A 15,543-nucleotide genomic window follows, 5' to 3' on the forward strand; every position below is an offset into this window, starting at 1 on the left:
AATTATCTCACGCGTGGCCTGCGAGCTGTGCTTGCTTAATACCTCGCAATGCTCAAAAACTGGCACGCAGCCGCAGTCTCGGCAGTGGATTCCTAGGTGTCCTTGAGCTACGTTGTGTACATTGTTATTGTGCTCTCTTAAACGGTCATTAAGGCACCTTCCGGTTTGCCCTATGTAAACCATTCCGCACGAAAGCGGAATGAGATATACGACACCAATAACACAAGGTACAAAGCGCGTTCTGTGTTTCACAGTGCATCTTCCTTTAATAGCAGCTGGATTATTCACCAGCTTACGCATTATTCACCAGCTTACAAAGCTTTGTAAGCTTTTCTGGGGCAGAAAAAATAACAGTGACACTCGTGCATAAGGATCGCCACATTCAAAAAGATCTCGACTTGTCTCTCGTTGTGAAGGTCTGTAGGTTTATTGATGATTTCATTGTATTTATTGATTGTTTGGATACTGTTCTTGAAGTTGTTGTCCTTAGTCTTCTAGATTTGTTTAAGAAGCACTTGTATCCTCTTGAACTTACGCATGAGTTACCGTCTGGAAATTTGATTAGGTAAGGTGTGGTTACGTTAGAATAGGTTAGGTTAGGTTAGGTTACGTTAGGTTAGGTTAGGTTAGGTTTGGTTAGGTTAGGTTAGGTTAGGTTATGTTAGGTAAGGTTTGGTTAGGTTAGGTTAGGTTAGGTTGGGTTAGGGTAGGTTAAGTAAGGTTAGGTTAGGTTGGGTTAGGTTAGGTTAGGTTAGGTTAAGATATGAACCGCGCTAAAACCGCATTAAACAATGTCACTTAGTGAGATGCAGTGTTTTTCAACTTTACAAGTTGGGAACTGCGATATCTAATGTGAAAGCGCTTGAAACCGTCGTAATGTTGTAGAAAGCAATGTAAAGTAGCGAGTAAAACGTTTTCTAACGATAGAAGTCCGAAGGTTATGTTAGGTTGAGTTATGTTAGTTTAAGCTAGGTAGCGTCGTGAAACCACCAAAAACGACGTCATCTAACGAGATAGTGTTGTTTTATTGCGAGTACGAAACTGCGATAGGTGAAATGTTGTGAAAGCACACAAAACGTCATGAACAAGCCAAATACTGCGTGTTGTACCGTTACAAGTGCGAAACTGCTATGTTGTGATATTCTCGTTAAAGCGCATGCAAGCATCGTGAAACCTAAAAGAATGATGTCATTTAGCGAGAGACAGCGTTCTGTACTGTAATAAGTTGGTGAAAAACTGTGAGGTCATGCAAATATCGTAATTGTGAACGAAACAGTGTAATAGAGCGTTTTGAGATAAAAGCGCGAATGTTAGGTTAGGTTAAAATATGAACCGTCGTGAAACCGCATTGAACAATGCCACTTTGTGAGATGCAGGTTTTTTCACCATTACAAGTCGGGAACTGTGATATCTAATGTGAAAGTGCATGAAACCGTCGTAATGTTGTAGAGAGCATTGTAAAGTAGCGAGTAAAACGTTTTCTAACGATAGAAGTGCGAAGGATATGTTAGGTTGAATTATGTTAGTTTAAGCTAGGTAGCGTCGTGAAACCACCAAAAAAGACATAATCTAACGAGATATAATTGTTTTATTGCATGTACGAAATTGCAATAGGTGAAATGTTGTGAAAGCACACAAAACGGCATGAACAAGCCAGACACTGCGTGTTGTACCGTTACAAGTGCGAAACTGCTATAATGTGATATTCTCGTTAAAGCACATGCAAGCATCGTGAAACCTTAAAGAACAATGTCATTTAGCGAGATACAGCGTTCTGTACTGCAATAAGTTGGTGAAAAACTGTGAGGTTATGCAAATATCGTAATTGTGAACGAAACAGTGTAATAGAGCGTTTTTCAATACAAGTGCGAATCTTAAGTTAGGTTAAGGTATGAACCGTCCTAAAACCGCATTAAACAATGTCACTTAGTGAGATGTAGTGTTTTCCACCATTAAAAGTCGGGAACTGCGATATCTAATGTGAAAGCGCTTGCAAACATCGTTAGGTTAGGTTAGGTTAGGTTACGTTAGGTTAGGTTAGGTTAGGTTTGGTTAGGTTAGGTTAGGTTAGGTTATGTTAGGTAAGGTTTGGTTAGGTTAGGTTAGGTTAGGTTGGGTTAGGGTAGGTTAAGTAAGGTTAGGTTAGGTTGGGTTAGGTTAGGTTAGGTTAGGTTAGGTTAAGATATGAACCGCGCTAAAACCGCATTAAACAATGTCACATAGTGAGATGCTGTGTTTTTCACCATGCAGGCCTTAATGTTCACAATTTTTTATCGCTTTTAGAAATTTGTGTCAATGTAACTTTTATAATGTTTGACTTTTATAATGTTTAACTTTTATAATGTTTGACGAAATGCCTTTCTTCAGTGGCAGGGAATATGCATTGGTTCCTGTGTCGTGCTGGCTCTCTGCGATATATTTTTAGCCCTAGTAGATAGGGACTTGTATAACGCTTTAAAAGTGGGGGAGGCTTTAAAGGTTTTTAGGTACGTTGACGATTTTTTAATTCTTACATTCCCTGATTTTATTTTAAACGTTTTTATAAGACTAGGACGAGGGCTTTCCTTCACTGTTGAATCACCGCAGAAAGCTTGTCTGCAGTTTTTTAGACTTGAGCCTCACGTGGAAAGATGAACATTTTTGCTGGTCCTATCATCCTTGTGTTAAGAAGGAGCTGATGCGTACGATTATGCCCACTGAAAGATTGTCAAGAGGGGTGTTGCGTCTCTTTGCTTGTCAATGCTGAGGAGGTCGTGCCCACACAACATGAAACCTAGTTTCCTTAATCAGGTGAGCCAATTAGAGGCTGTTGGGCTTCCCTCGATTGGTCATTACAATGGTTGCTGAATCATTTCTGCGCAACTTTAAACATGAAACACGGGAAGCAATGACTGCTACCCAGACATTAGGAACTAGGCCACAAGTTGTTCCATATATTCATAAGTTCTCGCACAGCCGCAAGAAAGCCGCGGCCAGGCACGTAATACCGATGATGTTTTCGGCATTCAAGAAAATCGGAAAACTGTGCCTACGTGTGTGCGTTAGCAAAAAGTGCGACTGCGAGAAGAAGCATTAGAGGCCCTTTGTGAAATGTTCTATGGGGGTTGTGTACTCTATACCCTTACCCTGCGGAAAAGGGAACATTGGCCAAACTAAAAGATGTATTAATGACCGATTAAGGGAACACGCCCAAAAATTAACAAGATGACAAGCATGCGTACCTGGTTGAGCATGTCATCTCGCGTGGTTGTGTCGCGCGATTCTCCGAGACAGATTCTAGGCAGAAGCGCAAGTAAAACTGCCCGTGAACTGTTAGAGGTTTTTCATTGAAAAAAGTAGTAGCTTTGCCGCAAATGTGAAGCAACGAACGTGACAGAAACGATTTGGAAAGTCTTGTGCAAAATGACAAGCCGATTGAAACTTGCCTCGTGTTTCTCACACACAAATGACACACGAAACATACTCACAGGTACGGATGCAGGCGATTAGGCGTCGCAGTTGTTACTTGCGTTTTCATATATATAGATACGTATACATATACGGTGCATGACATCGATGCCGACGGCGAAATCCAGCCGAGAGTGTCCATATAATTGCTATCGTAATAAAAATAAAGATCAGTGTGTAAGCACCTTTTCGCTATCATTGTTACCAAGCGAATGCCAGTTTATAGATTCCATGATCTGAAATGATAAACTGTATACTGTTGGCCTTCTATGATGTTAGTGCGGGCATGTGCCTTATGTATATATTCAAGCCTTCGAGCTATTTATTTGTTTATTTATTTATTCAAAATACCTTACAGGCCCACTGAAAGGCATTGAGTAAGGGGGGCATCAGTATACAAACGAAATAACAATAAAAGAGAAAAGCAGACGAAAAAAAAAATATATATATATATATATATATATATATATATATATATATATATATATATATATATATATATATATATATTGCCACGTTCCATTTCCCAAGCTTCTGTTATCGTCCCAAAACACCACACGATTCTCAGCGCAAACCGCGCCAGCAGTTTTCGAGAGGGTTCCGGACTGTAGTAGATCATTTCGATAAGATCACGCCCACTGTGCGAATGGTACAGATTGTTCTGGAACGTACGCCGCCGCCAGCGGTAGCGCTAGAACATTCGACGGCAGGAGTATAAATGCCAACGCGCTTCGCCGCTTGTCAGTAGTTGATCGAAGGCCGACGCTCCGTTCGCCGCTATCAGTCTGAGACTGCTATCTGTGCGAGACTGCTGCTGTAATTGGACTTTCTGTTTACCGGGCACAGGTTCGCCCAAATAAACAGTTAAAATCCCAACACGAAGTCTCCTGTCTTCGGCCACGTCACGACCCCGTGACATCTGGTGGAGGTGCTGCTTCGTTCATGTACCGCACGCCCCCGTCAAGCCGTGAACCCAGCCCACGTCGCGGAGAAGACACCGACGCCAAGCAGGAGCAGCGAACAAGCCGCCGACAGCAAGGGCTACCACCGGAGTACGGGATTCTAGAAGACAAGGCGCGGAAGACCAAGGCCATGACCGCGACTGCAGCGACAATGACAACCGCCGCATCCCTGCCCACGATGGTCATGCATCAACCCAGGGAACCACCAATTTTTCATGGGTCATCGTTCGAAGACCCGGAGTCCTGGTTAGAAACATACGACCGTGTGGCCGCCCTCAACCACTGGGACAACGAAGAAAAGCTCCGGCGTGTGTACTTCTACCTGGAAGACACCGCAAGGACCTGGCTAGAGAATCATGAGTCCACGCTCCGAACGTGGGATGTCTTCTGCGGCGCCTTTCTGCAAACGTTCGCGAGCGTCGCTCGCAAAGAAAGGGCCGCTGCTCAACTAGAGACCCGGGTTCAGCTACCGAATGAGAAGGTTGGAATTTTCACAGAAGAGATGACCCGCCTATTTCGTCACGCTGACCCAGACATGCCTGAGGAGAAGAAAGTTCGTTTCCTCATGCGAGGGGTCAAACAGGAGCTCTTCGCGGGACTAATGAGGAATCCACCGAACACCGTCCAAGAATTTGTATCCGAGGCGACCACCATCGAAAAAACCCTTGACATGCGCACCAGACAGTATAATCGTCGCCTGACTCCAGAATGCGCTGCTGCTCAAACCAGTGACTCCGAAAACCTGCGTGAAACGATCCGAGCGATCGTGCGGGAAGAGCTGCGCAAACTGTTGCCTTCGGCGCAACCTCAAGTGGATTCGATCGCCGACATTGTGCGAGAAGAAGTTCGGCAATCACTTCGAATTCCCCATACACCGCTGCCCGAGCCGGAAACTATGAGCTACGCCGCTGCAGTGCGCCACAACGCTCCTCCCCGTCCACGCCAAAACGCCGCCCCGTCGCGCTTCCGTCGCCAGACACCACCGCCGCCACCACCCCCACCGATCACCTACCGTTCACCAGCGGGCCAGCGCAGTGCGCCGAGGAAAACCGACGTTTGGCGCACCCCTGACCACCGCCCACTGTGTTACCACTGCGGCGAGGCCGGGCACACTTACCGCCGTTGCCAGTACCGACAGATGGGACTGCGTGGCTTCGCCGTCGATGCACCACGTCCGCAGCCAGGAGAACGACCACGTGACATCGCCGACTACCTGACAGGAACTCGGTGGACACCACGAAGCCCTTCGCGTTCGCCGTCGCCCAGCCGCCGCACGTCACCGCACCACCGACAGTACTCTGACCCAACGCGGGGCCGGTCTTCTAGCCCGTATCCGGGAAACTAAGGGCAGCAACCGGTGGAGGTGCGGTTGCTGTGCGACGAACTACCGAAGATCCTCCGACGACGCCGCGACGGAGCTTTCCGAACACAACGCCAACCAGGCAAAGCCCTGACGGCGAAAGCTCACTTACTGAAGGTGGCCTGACGACGCAACGTGGAAGCAGCGGAACAAGCCGACGCAGCCGTGACCCGACGCCACGCCCTAACTGTAATGCGAGACGGCGAACTAGTGACCTCGACGTTCTTATCGACGGCCACAGTGTGACCGCTCTCGTCGATACTGGAGCCGACTATTCTGTCATCAGTGGGTCGTTCGCCGCGAAGTTAAAGAAAGTTAGGACAGCTTGGAAAGGCCCTGAAATCCGCACAGCCGGAGGTCATCTCGTAACGCCTGCAGGAATCTGCACAGCAAGAGTCACCATTAACGGCCGTATTTATCCTACAGACTTCATAGTCCTACAGCGTTGCTCGAGAGATGTCATCCTTGGCATGGACTTCTTATGCCTCCATGGTGCTGTCATCAACCTAAAAACAAAGTCGATAACGTTATCCACAGAAGAAGCACTACCGCCGCGCACGCCGTCTGGACACCATGCCTTGAATGTGCTGGAAGAACAAGTCACCATTCCGCCTCGCTCAAGCGTCATTATTTCAGTCGGCGCTCCTGAATCACCTGACTTCAAAGGCGTCGTTGAAGGCAGTCAGCATCTGTTGGTCACCCGAAATATTTGCGTCGCAAGAGGAATTGCAGAGCTGCGGGGAGGCAACGCAACGGTTATGCTCACGAATTTCAGCAATGAGTACAAACATGTGAACAAAGGAACAACGGTCGCATACATCGAAGAAATTGTCGAAGCCACCAGTGCTTTCGCCCTCGCCGATTTTGCGGAACCTGCTCAGAGGAACCAAGCCCCTCCCATAGCTTTCGACGTCAATCCCAGACTTCCGAACGATAAGCAAGAACAGCTCAAGGCCCTTCTCCTGCAATACGAAGATTGCTTTTCGTCGTCATCGAAAATTCGGCAGACCCCAATCACGAAACATCGCATCATAACCGAAGAAAATGCCAGACCACTCCGTCAGAGTCCATACAGGGTTTCGACGCGAGAACGTGAGGCCATGAAGAGACAAGTTGATGAAATGCTGCGGGATGACATTATCCAGCCGTCCAAGAGCCCATGGGCATCCCCCGTGGTGTTAGTGAAGAAAAAGGATGGGACCCTACGTTTCTGCGTCGATTATCGCCGCCTGAACAAAATCACAAGAAAGGACGTGTATCCTCTCCCACGAATAGACGACGCACTTGATCGGCTCCATAACGCCAAGTACTTTTCGTCAATGGACCTCAAGACTGGCTATTGGCAAATCGAAGTCGACGAAAGAGACCGAGAGAAGACGGCGTTTATAACACCAGACGGCCTCTTCGAGTTTAAGGTGATGCCCTTCGGTCTTTGCTCAGCGCCTGCAACTTTTCAACGCGTTATGGACACAGTACTGGCAGGATTGAAGTGGCAGACTTGCCTTGTGTACTTGGACGACGTCGTCGTGTTTTCCTCGAGTTTCGACGAGCATCTTCGGCGCCTTGAAGCTGTACTTCAAGCCATCAAGACTTCCGGACTCACACTGAAGCCAGAAAAGTGCAGATTTGCGTATGAAGAGCTCTTGTTTCTGGGGCACGTTATCAGCAAGTCTGGAGTTCGTCCTGATCCACGGAAAACAGCCGCCATCGCCGACTTCCCGCCGCCCACTGACAAGAAAGCCGTGCGCCGATTTCTTGGCCTGTGTGCCTATTATAGGCGGTTCGTGAAAAACTTCGCCCGCATCGCCGATCCTCTCACTAACCTTACCAAGGCGGACGTGGAGTTTAAGTGGGAAACGCCGCAGGAACACGCTTTCCAGGAGCTTAAACATCGCCTCCAGACGCCTCCGTTACTTGCCCATTTCGACGAATTCGCCGAGACAGAAATACATACTGACGCAAGCAGCGTAGGTCTTGGCACCGTTCTTGTGCAGAGGGCTGACGGACTTGAAAGGGTTATTAGTTACGCCAGCCGATCGCTATCCAAAGCAGAAGCAAATTATTCCACAACAGAAAAGGAGTGCCTCGCCATCATATGGGCTACGTCGAAATTTCGCCCCTACCTCTACGGCAGGCCCTTCAAAGTTGTGAGCGACCACCACGCCTTGTGTTGGCTAGCCACTTTGAAGGACCCTTCAGGTCGCCTCGCACGATGGAGCCTGAGACTTCAAGAATATGACATTACTGTCATTTACAAGTCCGGCAAAAAACACTCCGACGCCGACTGTCTCTCTCGTGCGCCTGTCGACCAACCGCTACCCGACGACCCGGATGACGACTTCTTCTTGGGAACGATCACTACCGACGACTTCGCTGAACGACAGCGGGCCGACCCGGAACTTAAGGCCCTAATAGAATACCTCGAAGGCAGGACCGCCGAAGTGCCGAAGGTATTCAAGCGCGCACTTGCGTCGTTTTTTCTACGAAACGGTCTTCTACAAAAGAAAAACTTTTCACCGCTTCGGGCTAAGTACCTCCTTGTGGTGCCTTCAGCTCTGCGACCAGAACTCCTGCAGGCCCTCCACGACGATCCGACGGCAGGGCACCTCGGTGTTTCTCGCACGCTCGCGAGGATACAAGAAAGGTACTACTGGCCGCGTCTTACCACCGACGTCACTCGTTATGTGAGGACATGCCGGGACTGTCAGCGACGCAAGACACCGCCGACAAGGCCAGCGGGACTTCTGCAGCCAATAGATCCACCTTGCCGACCTTTCCAGCAGATTGGTATGGACCTACTGGGGCCGTTCCCGACGTCGGCTTTCGGAAACAAGTGGATCGTGGTAGCTACCGACTACCTCACCCGCTACGCCGAGACAAAAGCCCTGCCAAAAGGCAGTGCATCCGAGGTAGCTAAGTTCTTCGTCGAAAATATCGTCCTACGTCACGGCGCCCCGGAGGTCCTTATCACTGACAGAGGAACGGCATTCACTGCCGACTTAACCCAAGCGATCTTGGCATACAGCCAAACAAACCACCGCCGGACGACAGCGTACCACCCACAGACCAACGACCTCACCGAGCGGCTTAACAAGACGATCGCCGACATGCTGTCAATGTACGTCGATGTCGAACACAAGACGTGGGACGCCATTCTTCCGTATGTGACCTTCGCCTACAACACGGCAGTGCAGGAGACGACGCAGATATCTCCATACAAATTGGTCTACGGAAGGAGCCCGACAACGACGCTCGATGCCATGTTACCCAACGTCACCGACGAAGAAAACATCGATGTGAGCGAGTACCTTCATCGCGCCGAAGAAGCCCGACAACTTGCGCGGCTCCATATCAAGAATCAACAGACGACCGACAGCCACCGTTACAACCTTCGACGACGCTTCGTGGAATACCAGCCCGGTGAACGTGTTTGGGTGTGGACGCCGATACGCCGACGTGGACTAAGTGAAAAGCTTCTGCGACGGTACTTCGGACCGTACAGGGTGGTTCGACGTCTCGGCCCACTTGATTACGAGGTTGTCCCCGACGGCATCACGAACTCTCAACGACGCCGATCGCGACCTGAAGTCGTCCATGTCGCACGCCTAAAGCCGTTTCATGCGCGTTAACAAACTGAAACAGTGTTTTTTGTATTATTGTTGTATTGTAATTTATTCATTGTACTTTCTTGCATTATTATTGTACCTTCATCTTTAGTTAAAGCATCGAGACGATGCCTTTTTCAGAGGGGGGCAATGCCACGTTCCATTTCCCAAGCTTCTGTTATCGTCCCAAAACACCACACGATTCTCAGCGCAAACCGCGCCAGCAGTTTTCGAGAGGGTTCCGGACTGTAGTAGATCATTTCGATAAGATCACGCCCACTGTGCGAATGGTACAGATTGTTCTGGAACGTACGCCGCCGCCAGCGGTAGCGCTAGAACATTCGACGGCGGGAGTATAAATGCCAACGCGCTTCGCCGCTTGTCAGTAGTTGATCGAAGGCCGACGCTCCGTTCGCCGCTATCAGTCTGAGACTGCTATCTGTGCGAGACTGCTGCTGTAATTGGACTTTCTGTTTACCGGGCACAGGTTCGCCCAAATAAACAGTTAAAATCCCAACACGAAGTATTGTATAATGCTGTTGCACCTTGATTTTTGTAATCTTTTATATATATATATATATATATATATAAAAGATTACAAAAATCAAGGTGCAACAGCATTATACAATACTAGAGTGCAACGAAATCGGGTTGTCACGAAAAATTTCACGGTTACAATGGATACAACATAATTCGGAAGACCGTTCTAATATGCAATGGCTCGAGGTAGTGATGATAAGTTAAATGCCTGCGTGTGACCATGAATGCGTATAAAACTACGTGCATTGTGAATGCGCTGGGAATAGAGCGCAGAAGAATAAATTGGCAAACAGTGAATTCCGTTACTATAAATGTACCTATGAAACAGACATAAAAGAGCAATGTTGCGGCGTATTTCTAGTGACTGAAATGCAAGGTCTTGTTTTATTAGAGTAATACTTGAATGATAGTCGTAGTTTCCGGAGATGAATCTCGCTGCCCTATTCTGGACGGCTTCCAACATACGTACCAAGTAATCTTGATATGGTGACCATGTGGATGATGCATACTCTAGCTGTGGGCGAACATAAGTAATATATGATAATGCGCGTACGTTAGAAGGAGCGTTGCGCAAGTTTCTGCGGAGAAATCCGAGAGATTGAGATGCTTTCGATGAGACAGCTGCTATATGTGTAGTCCAGGATAGATCCGATGTAAGGTGAACGCCTAAATATTTGTAAGATGGTGTAGCTGACACAACGGCGTTATTAATCTTATAGTGAAATGCTGAATTGGTATGCTTTCGAGTGAACGAGATTGACATGCATTTAGAGGCGTTAAGGGACATCTGCGAAGTTTCGCATCACCGGAAGGTTAAGTCAAGGTCATTTTGGAGAGCCGAATGATCATTAAAACATTTAATGTTGCGGTATATGGCGCAATCGTCAGCAAACAACCCAACTGTGGATGAAAAGTTATCGGGCAAATCATTAAAGTATATGTGAAAAAGTAACGGACCTATTACACTGCCTTGGGGAACACCGGATGTGACGTCGCAAAGGTTAGATGAAATGTCGTTGATCACCGTAAGTTGCTCACGCGAAGAGAGGAAGCTTCGTAGCCAAGACAGGATTAATGAATCAATACGGAGTGCAGCCAATTTAGAGATTAAAGGACAATGAGGGCAGTATCGAATGCCTTGGCGAAATCAAGGAAGAGGCAATCGGTTTGTTCGTTAGCGTTCATATTAAAGTGAAGGTCAGTCGTGAATTAGAATAACTGGGTGTCACATGAGTAGCCTTTTCTAAAGCCATGCTGATGGGAGAAGAAGAAGTTGTGTGATTCAAGGTGATCGTAGATATCAGAAGCCACGATATGTTCAAGTAGTTTGCAAGAGATGCATGTAAGTGAAATGGGTCGATAATTACGGGGTGAGTGCCTGTCACCGGACTTAAATACGGGAATCACCTTACCAATCTTCCAATCCTTGGGCAGTTCGTCTGATGATAGCGACTGGTTAAATAGGAGACAGAGGAAGCGGCTGGAAATATCTGTGGTGTTCTTCAGTATTTTAGAGTTAATGTTATCAATACCTGATGAAGTAGAAACCTTAAGATTCGTGATGAGTTGGGCTATACCTTCGGCAGTGACAATGATTGAGGCCATTTAAGCGAAAGAGTGATCTGGAACAAATGGCACATTGGAACAATCTTCCTGTGTAAAAACAGAAGCGAAGTACTCATTGAAAGCAATAGCGGAAGCTTCATCAGAAAGCGGCGTTAGTTCACTATTATGTATTGTAATGTGATTAGGAGACTTGTTGTAGGGTGAAATTATTTGCCAGAACTTTCTGGGGTTATTTTTGAGAAGTGACGCCAAGTCCTGCGAATAATATTTCTTCTTAGCTGTGTCTAAGGCTTTACAATAGTCTTGTAAGCAGACCTTGTATTTATCCCAGTAGGACACAGAGCCAATGCGTTTTGAGGTATCATAGAAACGTTTCTCTTTATTTCGTAATGTTCGAAGATGTTTAATAAACCAAAGGTTAGTTTTATCGTTGGATGCAGAGATCAGCGGCACAAGCTGGTCAACTAACTCTAATATTTTTTCTTTAAAAAGAATCCAGTTTTCATTCACGGTTCGTGAGGCAAACGACGGCAAAAAAAGTTCCTGATAAAAATCTTCTAGCTCCATCCTGAATTGATGAAAATTAACACGGTTCTAATCCCGGATTGTTTTTCTCACTGAGCCTGTGAAAGTTACAGGTAGGTTGATTTGAAAGTTAAGGAGCTTGTGGTCGCTAAATCCTTCTATGTAAGAAATCGCTCCAGTGGTTTCTGGTGCATTAGTGAAAACAAGGTCAAGTATGTTAGTACCACGGGGGCATTGGTGAACAACTTGTGATAAGTTGTAATTGAGGGTTACTTCGAGAAAATTTGATGAGGCGTGACATGTGGTAGTCATGGTATACAAATCAATGAGTGGGTAGTTGAAATCGCCAAAAAGGTATATAATGTCAGCTGAATAGAGTTGCGTAGCTCGTTCTATGTTGTCACAAAGATCTTTGGGGAAAGAGGAATGGGCATCCGGTGGACGATAACATGCTCCTATAAGTATTTTGGCATAAGTTGTAACGCATGCAGTCCAAGTTATCTCTGTAGAGGGGTTAGTATCAAGGGGAACTGATGACACTGTCTTTTTTACTGCTATTAGGACGCCTCCTCCTCTTCTATCGACACGATCACGTCGATATATGTTATAGTTGTGTTTATCTGGGAACAGTTCCTCGTTGGTTATGTCAAGATAGAGCCAAGTCTCCGTGAGTATTAATATGTCGGCATCACTATCATCTAAGTAAGAACTCAACTCATCCCTCTTGAGAAGTAGGCTTTGAATGTTAGTAAAAGACACAGATAAAGATGGCGACTTAAACTGACTCCACTTACGCATGCTCGTGTTAGCCTCTAGCTATCTCGTAGACTGCACAACTACGTTGCTAGGGTGATCGAAAACGTAGGTGTTAGTGTCAATGCGAAGTTTATCAACGGATAACTTAAAGCGTTTGTTTTGAGCCTTTGCGTATTCCAGAAGTTTTTGGCGAGCTTGTCGCGTCTTCATGGAAAAATCTTCGCGTATGTAAAAATTTGTTCCCTTAAGCTTATGCGAATTTGACAAAATTTGCTCTTTGTCCTTGAAAAATGTGAACTTTACAATAATTGGCCTTCGTCTATCTGTGTTAAATCTGCCCAGCCTGTGCACGCGCTCTAATTGTAGACTAGTTATGGAAGTGCCTAGGTGGTCTGAACAAAACTTCACTATCTTATCTTCTGAGACTTCCCAGTTCTCATTGGGGTCATCTTCAATGCCGAAAAATAGAAAGTTAAACCAACGTAACCTATTTTCCGCATCGTCGCACCTATTCCTAATTTTTGACAGTTGGTTCGTCACAGTGCGCAAAGCGTCAACAGAGCCAGAAGGGGCGGTCACAGACCGAGTAGCGGTGATTTCTTCTAGTGAATTCACCTTGGTACTCAAACTTTTAATTTTGCTGTCTGCTGCTTTCATTTTGTCCGACATGGCACGAAGGGCATCGGCATCCGCACCAGCCCCATCAGCGATTCGAACAGCGTTGGCTTTTTCAAGCGTTTCTACTTTGCGCTGTAGCTGTTTAATTTCAATCTCGGCGGTAGCATGTTTTGAGAGCAAAGCTTCGTAACTTTCCTTCAGATCGCGTATTTCAGTAAGGGCTAGAGCGAATGTGTCGGTCTCCGTCTTATTCATAGGACCGGGATTTGATTCCACATCACCGGCCAGTATTAATAAAAGTTCACGCATGGCACCACATACGTACATGCAAGATAATAATCGCTTCAAAGCACTCCTAAGCTCAAATGGGCACGACACCACAAGGAAGGAACGGTTGCTACTTCTTATGCAAGAAGCATTATTTAAGTAACCAACCTGAAACAGCAAAGGGTGTAAGCATGGCATCCTTCCAGCGGTGTCGAGCCCAAACCAGCAAGTCCCAGACTGACGCTTAAATAGAGCACTGCGCTGTCCAGCCATCGTGACAGAAGAGCCATGTTGCCAGGCGAGAAGGTCGTTTCCATTCATGTTTGGAAAACTGAGCGTGACCGGTCGCCATTCCAGAAGCCAGGAATTGGGCACCAGCCAAGACGACCCAGAAACTCCCCTGTGCGCAGCACAGCTAAGGTCAGTCAGCCAAGAGGCGTTTCCCTTTCCCGAGCAGGTGAAATCAATCACTGCGCGAGGAATGGGCGTCGAACACGGTGAAATTAGACTGGAGCAAGGCGCAACAACCGAAGCAGGCCAGGAGGAGCCCAGCAGCCTACAGCATGTTGCCCAGGTAACAGTGACCTGAAACAGCAAAGGCCGTAAGCATAGCATCCTTCCAGCGGTGTCGAGCTCAAACCAGCAAGTCGCAGACTGACGCTTAAATAGAGCACTGCGCTGTCCAGCCATCGCGACAGAATAGCCATGTTGCCAGGCGAGAAGGTCGTTTCCATCCATGTTTGGAAAACCGAGCGTGACCGGTTGCCATTCCAGAAGCCAAGAATTGGGTACCAGCCAAGACAAGCCGGAAACTCCCCTGTGCGCAGCACAGCTGAGGTCAGTCAGCCAAGAGGCGTTTCCCTTTTGCGAGCAGCTGAAATCAATCACTGCGCGAGGAATGGGCGTAGAACACTGTGAAGTTGGACTGGAGCAAGGCGCAACAACTGAAGCAGGCCAGGAGGAGCCCAGCAGCTCACAGCATGTTGCCCAGGTAACAGTGACCTGAAACAGCAAAGGCCGTAAGCATGGAATCCTTCCAGTGGTATCGAGCCCCTATTAATAAATCAGTTGGAAGTGAGCTCTGTGCGTGTTTGATGCCTGGGTGTGTGTGTGTGTGTGTGATTGTATCGTGTTTTTGCACTCGAACCAATTTTTTTGAAATTCAGGTATAACTTCGCACTTTTTGCCTTCATAAAATTCTTGGAGGAGACATTTTGGCAATGTTCAAAATAGTAAAACTTCGTGTAATTCACAGCACATTTTGCACGTTGACATGAGCAATGACACATAATGTGCTAACCAGTTGTGCATTTCAGAAAGGCTGGTACCGTAATATAATTGCATAGTTAACAGCTGGTAATGCTTGAAAGCTAGACAGAAAAGCTGTCTGTAAATGCTGGGCTGTGATTCCAATGCAAGTACCTTGTTTACAGAGAGCCGGCTGAATGACTTAAGTGCCATGGAGACGAGGTGCAGCAGATGCCGGACCACTTATTTTGTCAACTCATCACAGCTGGCTCTCATTGAAGATGACCACATTCCATTTTTAAGGAGAAGTGAGTGAATATTTTTGTCACGTAATAGGTTCTCTGCTGTTGATAATACGAACAGCAAATGTGCTGCCAATCAAGAGACTTTGTTTTATAATAGCTTAAGTGACTGCGGTTTTATGCCTGAGAGTGGGGCCCATATTTGTCGGTGTAACTTGTTTTCGGCACTTCTATGAATTTGTGGCTGCAAAACAGAGTTGGCAGCTCCGGTAATAAGCGGACTTGGGCTTCGTTTTTTATCAAGCCGCTTGTAGAATTTCTCATTCACTTTTCATGCTTTTTGGACCTATTTGCATTTTTCCAGCTTGTACGTAGTTATTTTAGTGATCATCCTGTATGCCAATAGC

General features: G+C 46.8%; 1 protein-coding gene across 13 annotated transcripts in view; it reads left to right on the top strand.

Annotated features, from left to right (window-relative positions):
* The window catches only part of LOC119167762 (glutaminyl-peptide cyclotransferase), an 823,023-nt gene that overhangs the window by 400,055 nt on the left and 407,425 nt on the right, over positions 1–15,543 (top strand). For 12 of the 13 annotated variants that reach the window (XM_075865235.1, XM_075865229.1, XM_075865226.1 and 9 more), the window contains one exon: positions 15,080–15,202. The exons of the other annotated variant lie outside the window; for it this stretch is intronic. In XM_075865235.1, coding sequence (XP_075721350.1) covers positions 15,080–15,202 — 123 coding nt within the window. The remainder of the gene's footprint in view (positions 1–15,079; positions 15,203–15,543) is intronic. 13 annotated transcript variants of the gene reach the window in all.

The sequence above is a fragment of the Rhipicephalus microplus genome, chromosome 6, assembly GCF_043290135.1.
Source record: "Rhipicephalus microplus isolate Deutch F79 chromosome 6, USDA_Rmic, whole genome shotgun sequence".
NCBI lineage: Eukaryota > Metazoa > Arthropoda > Arachnida > Ixodida > Ixodidae > Rhipicephalus > Rhipicephalus microplus.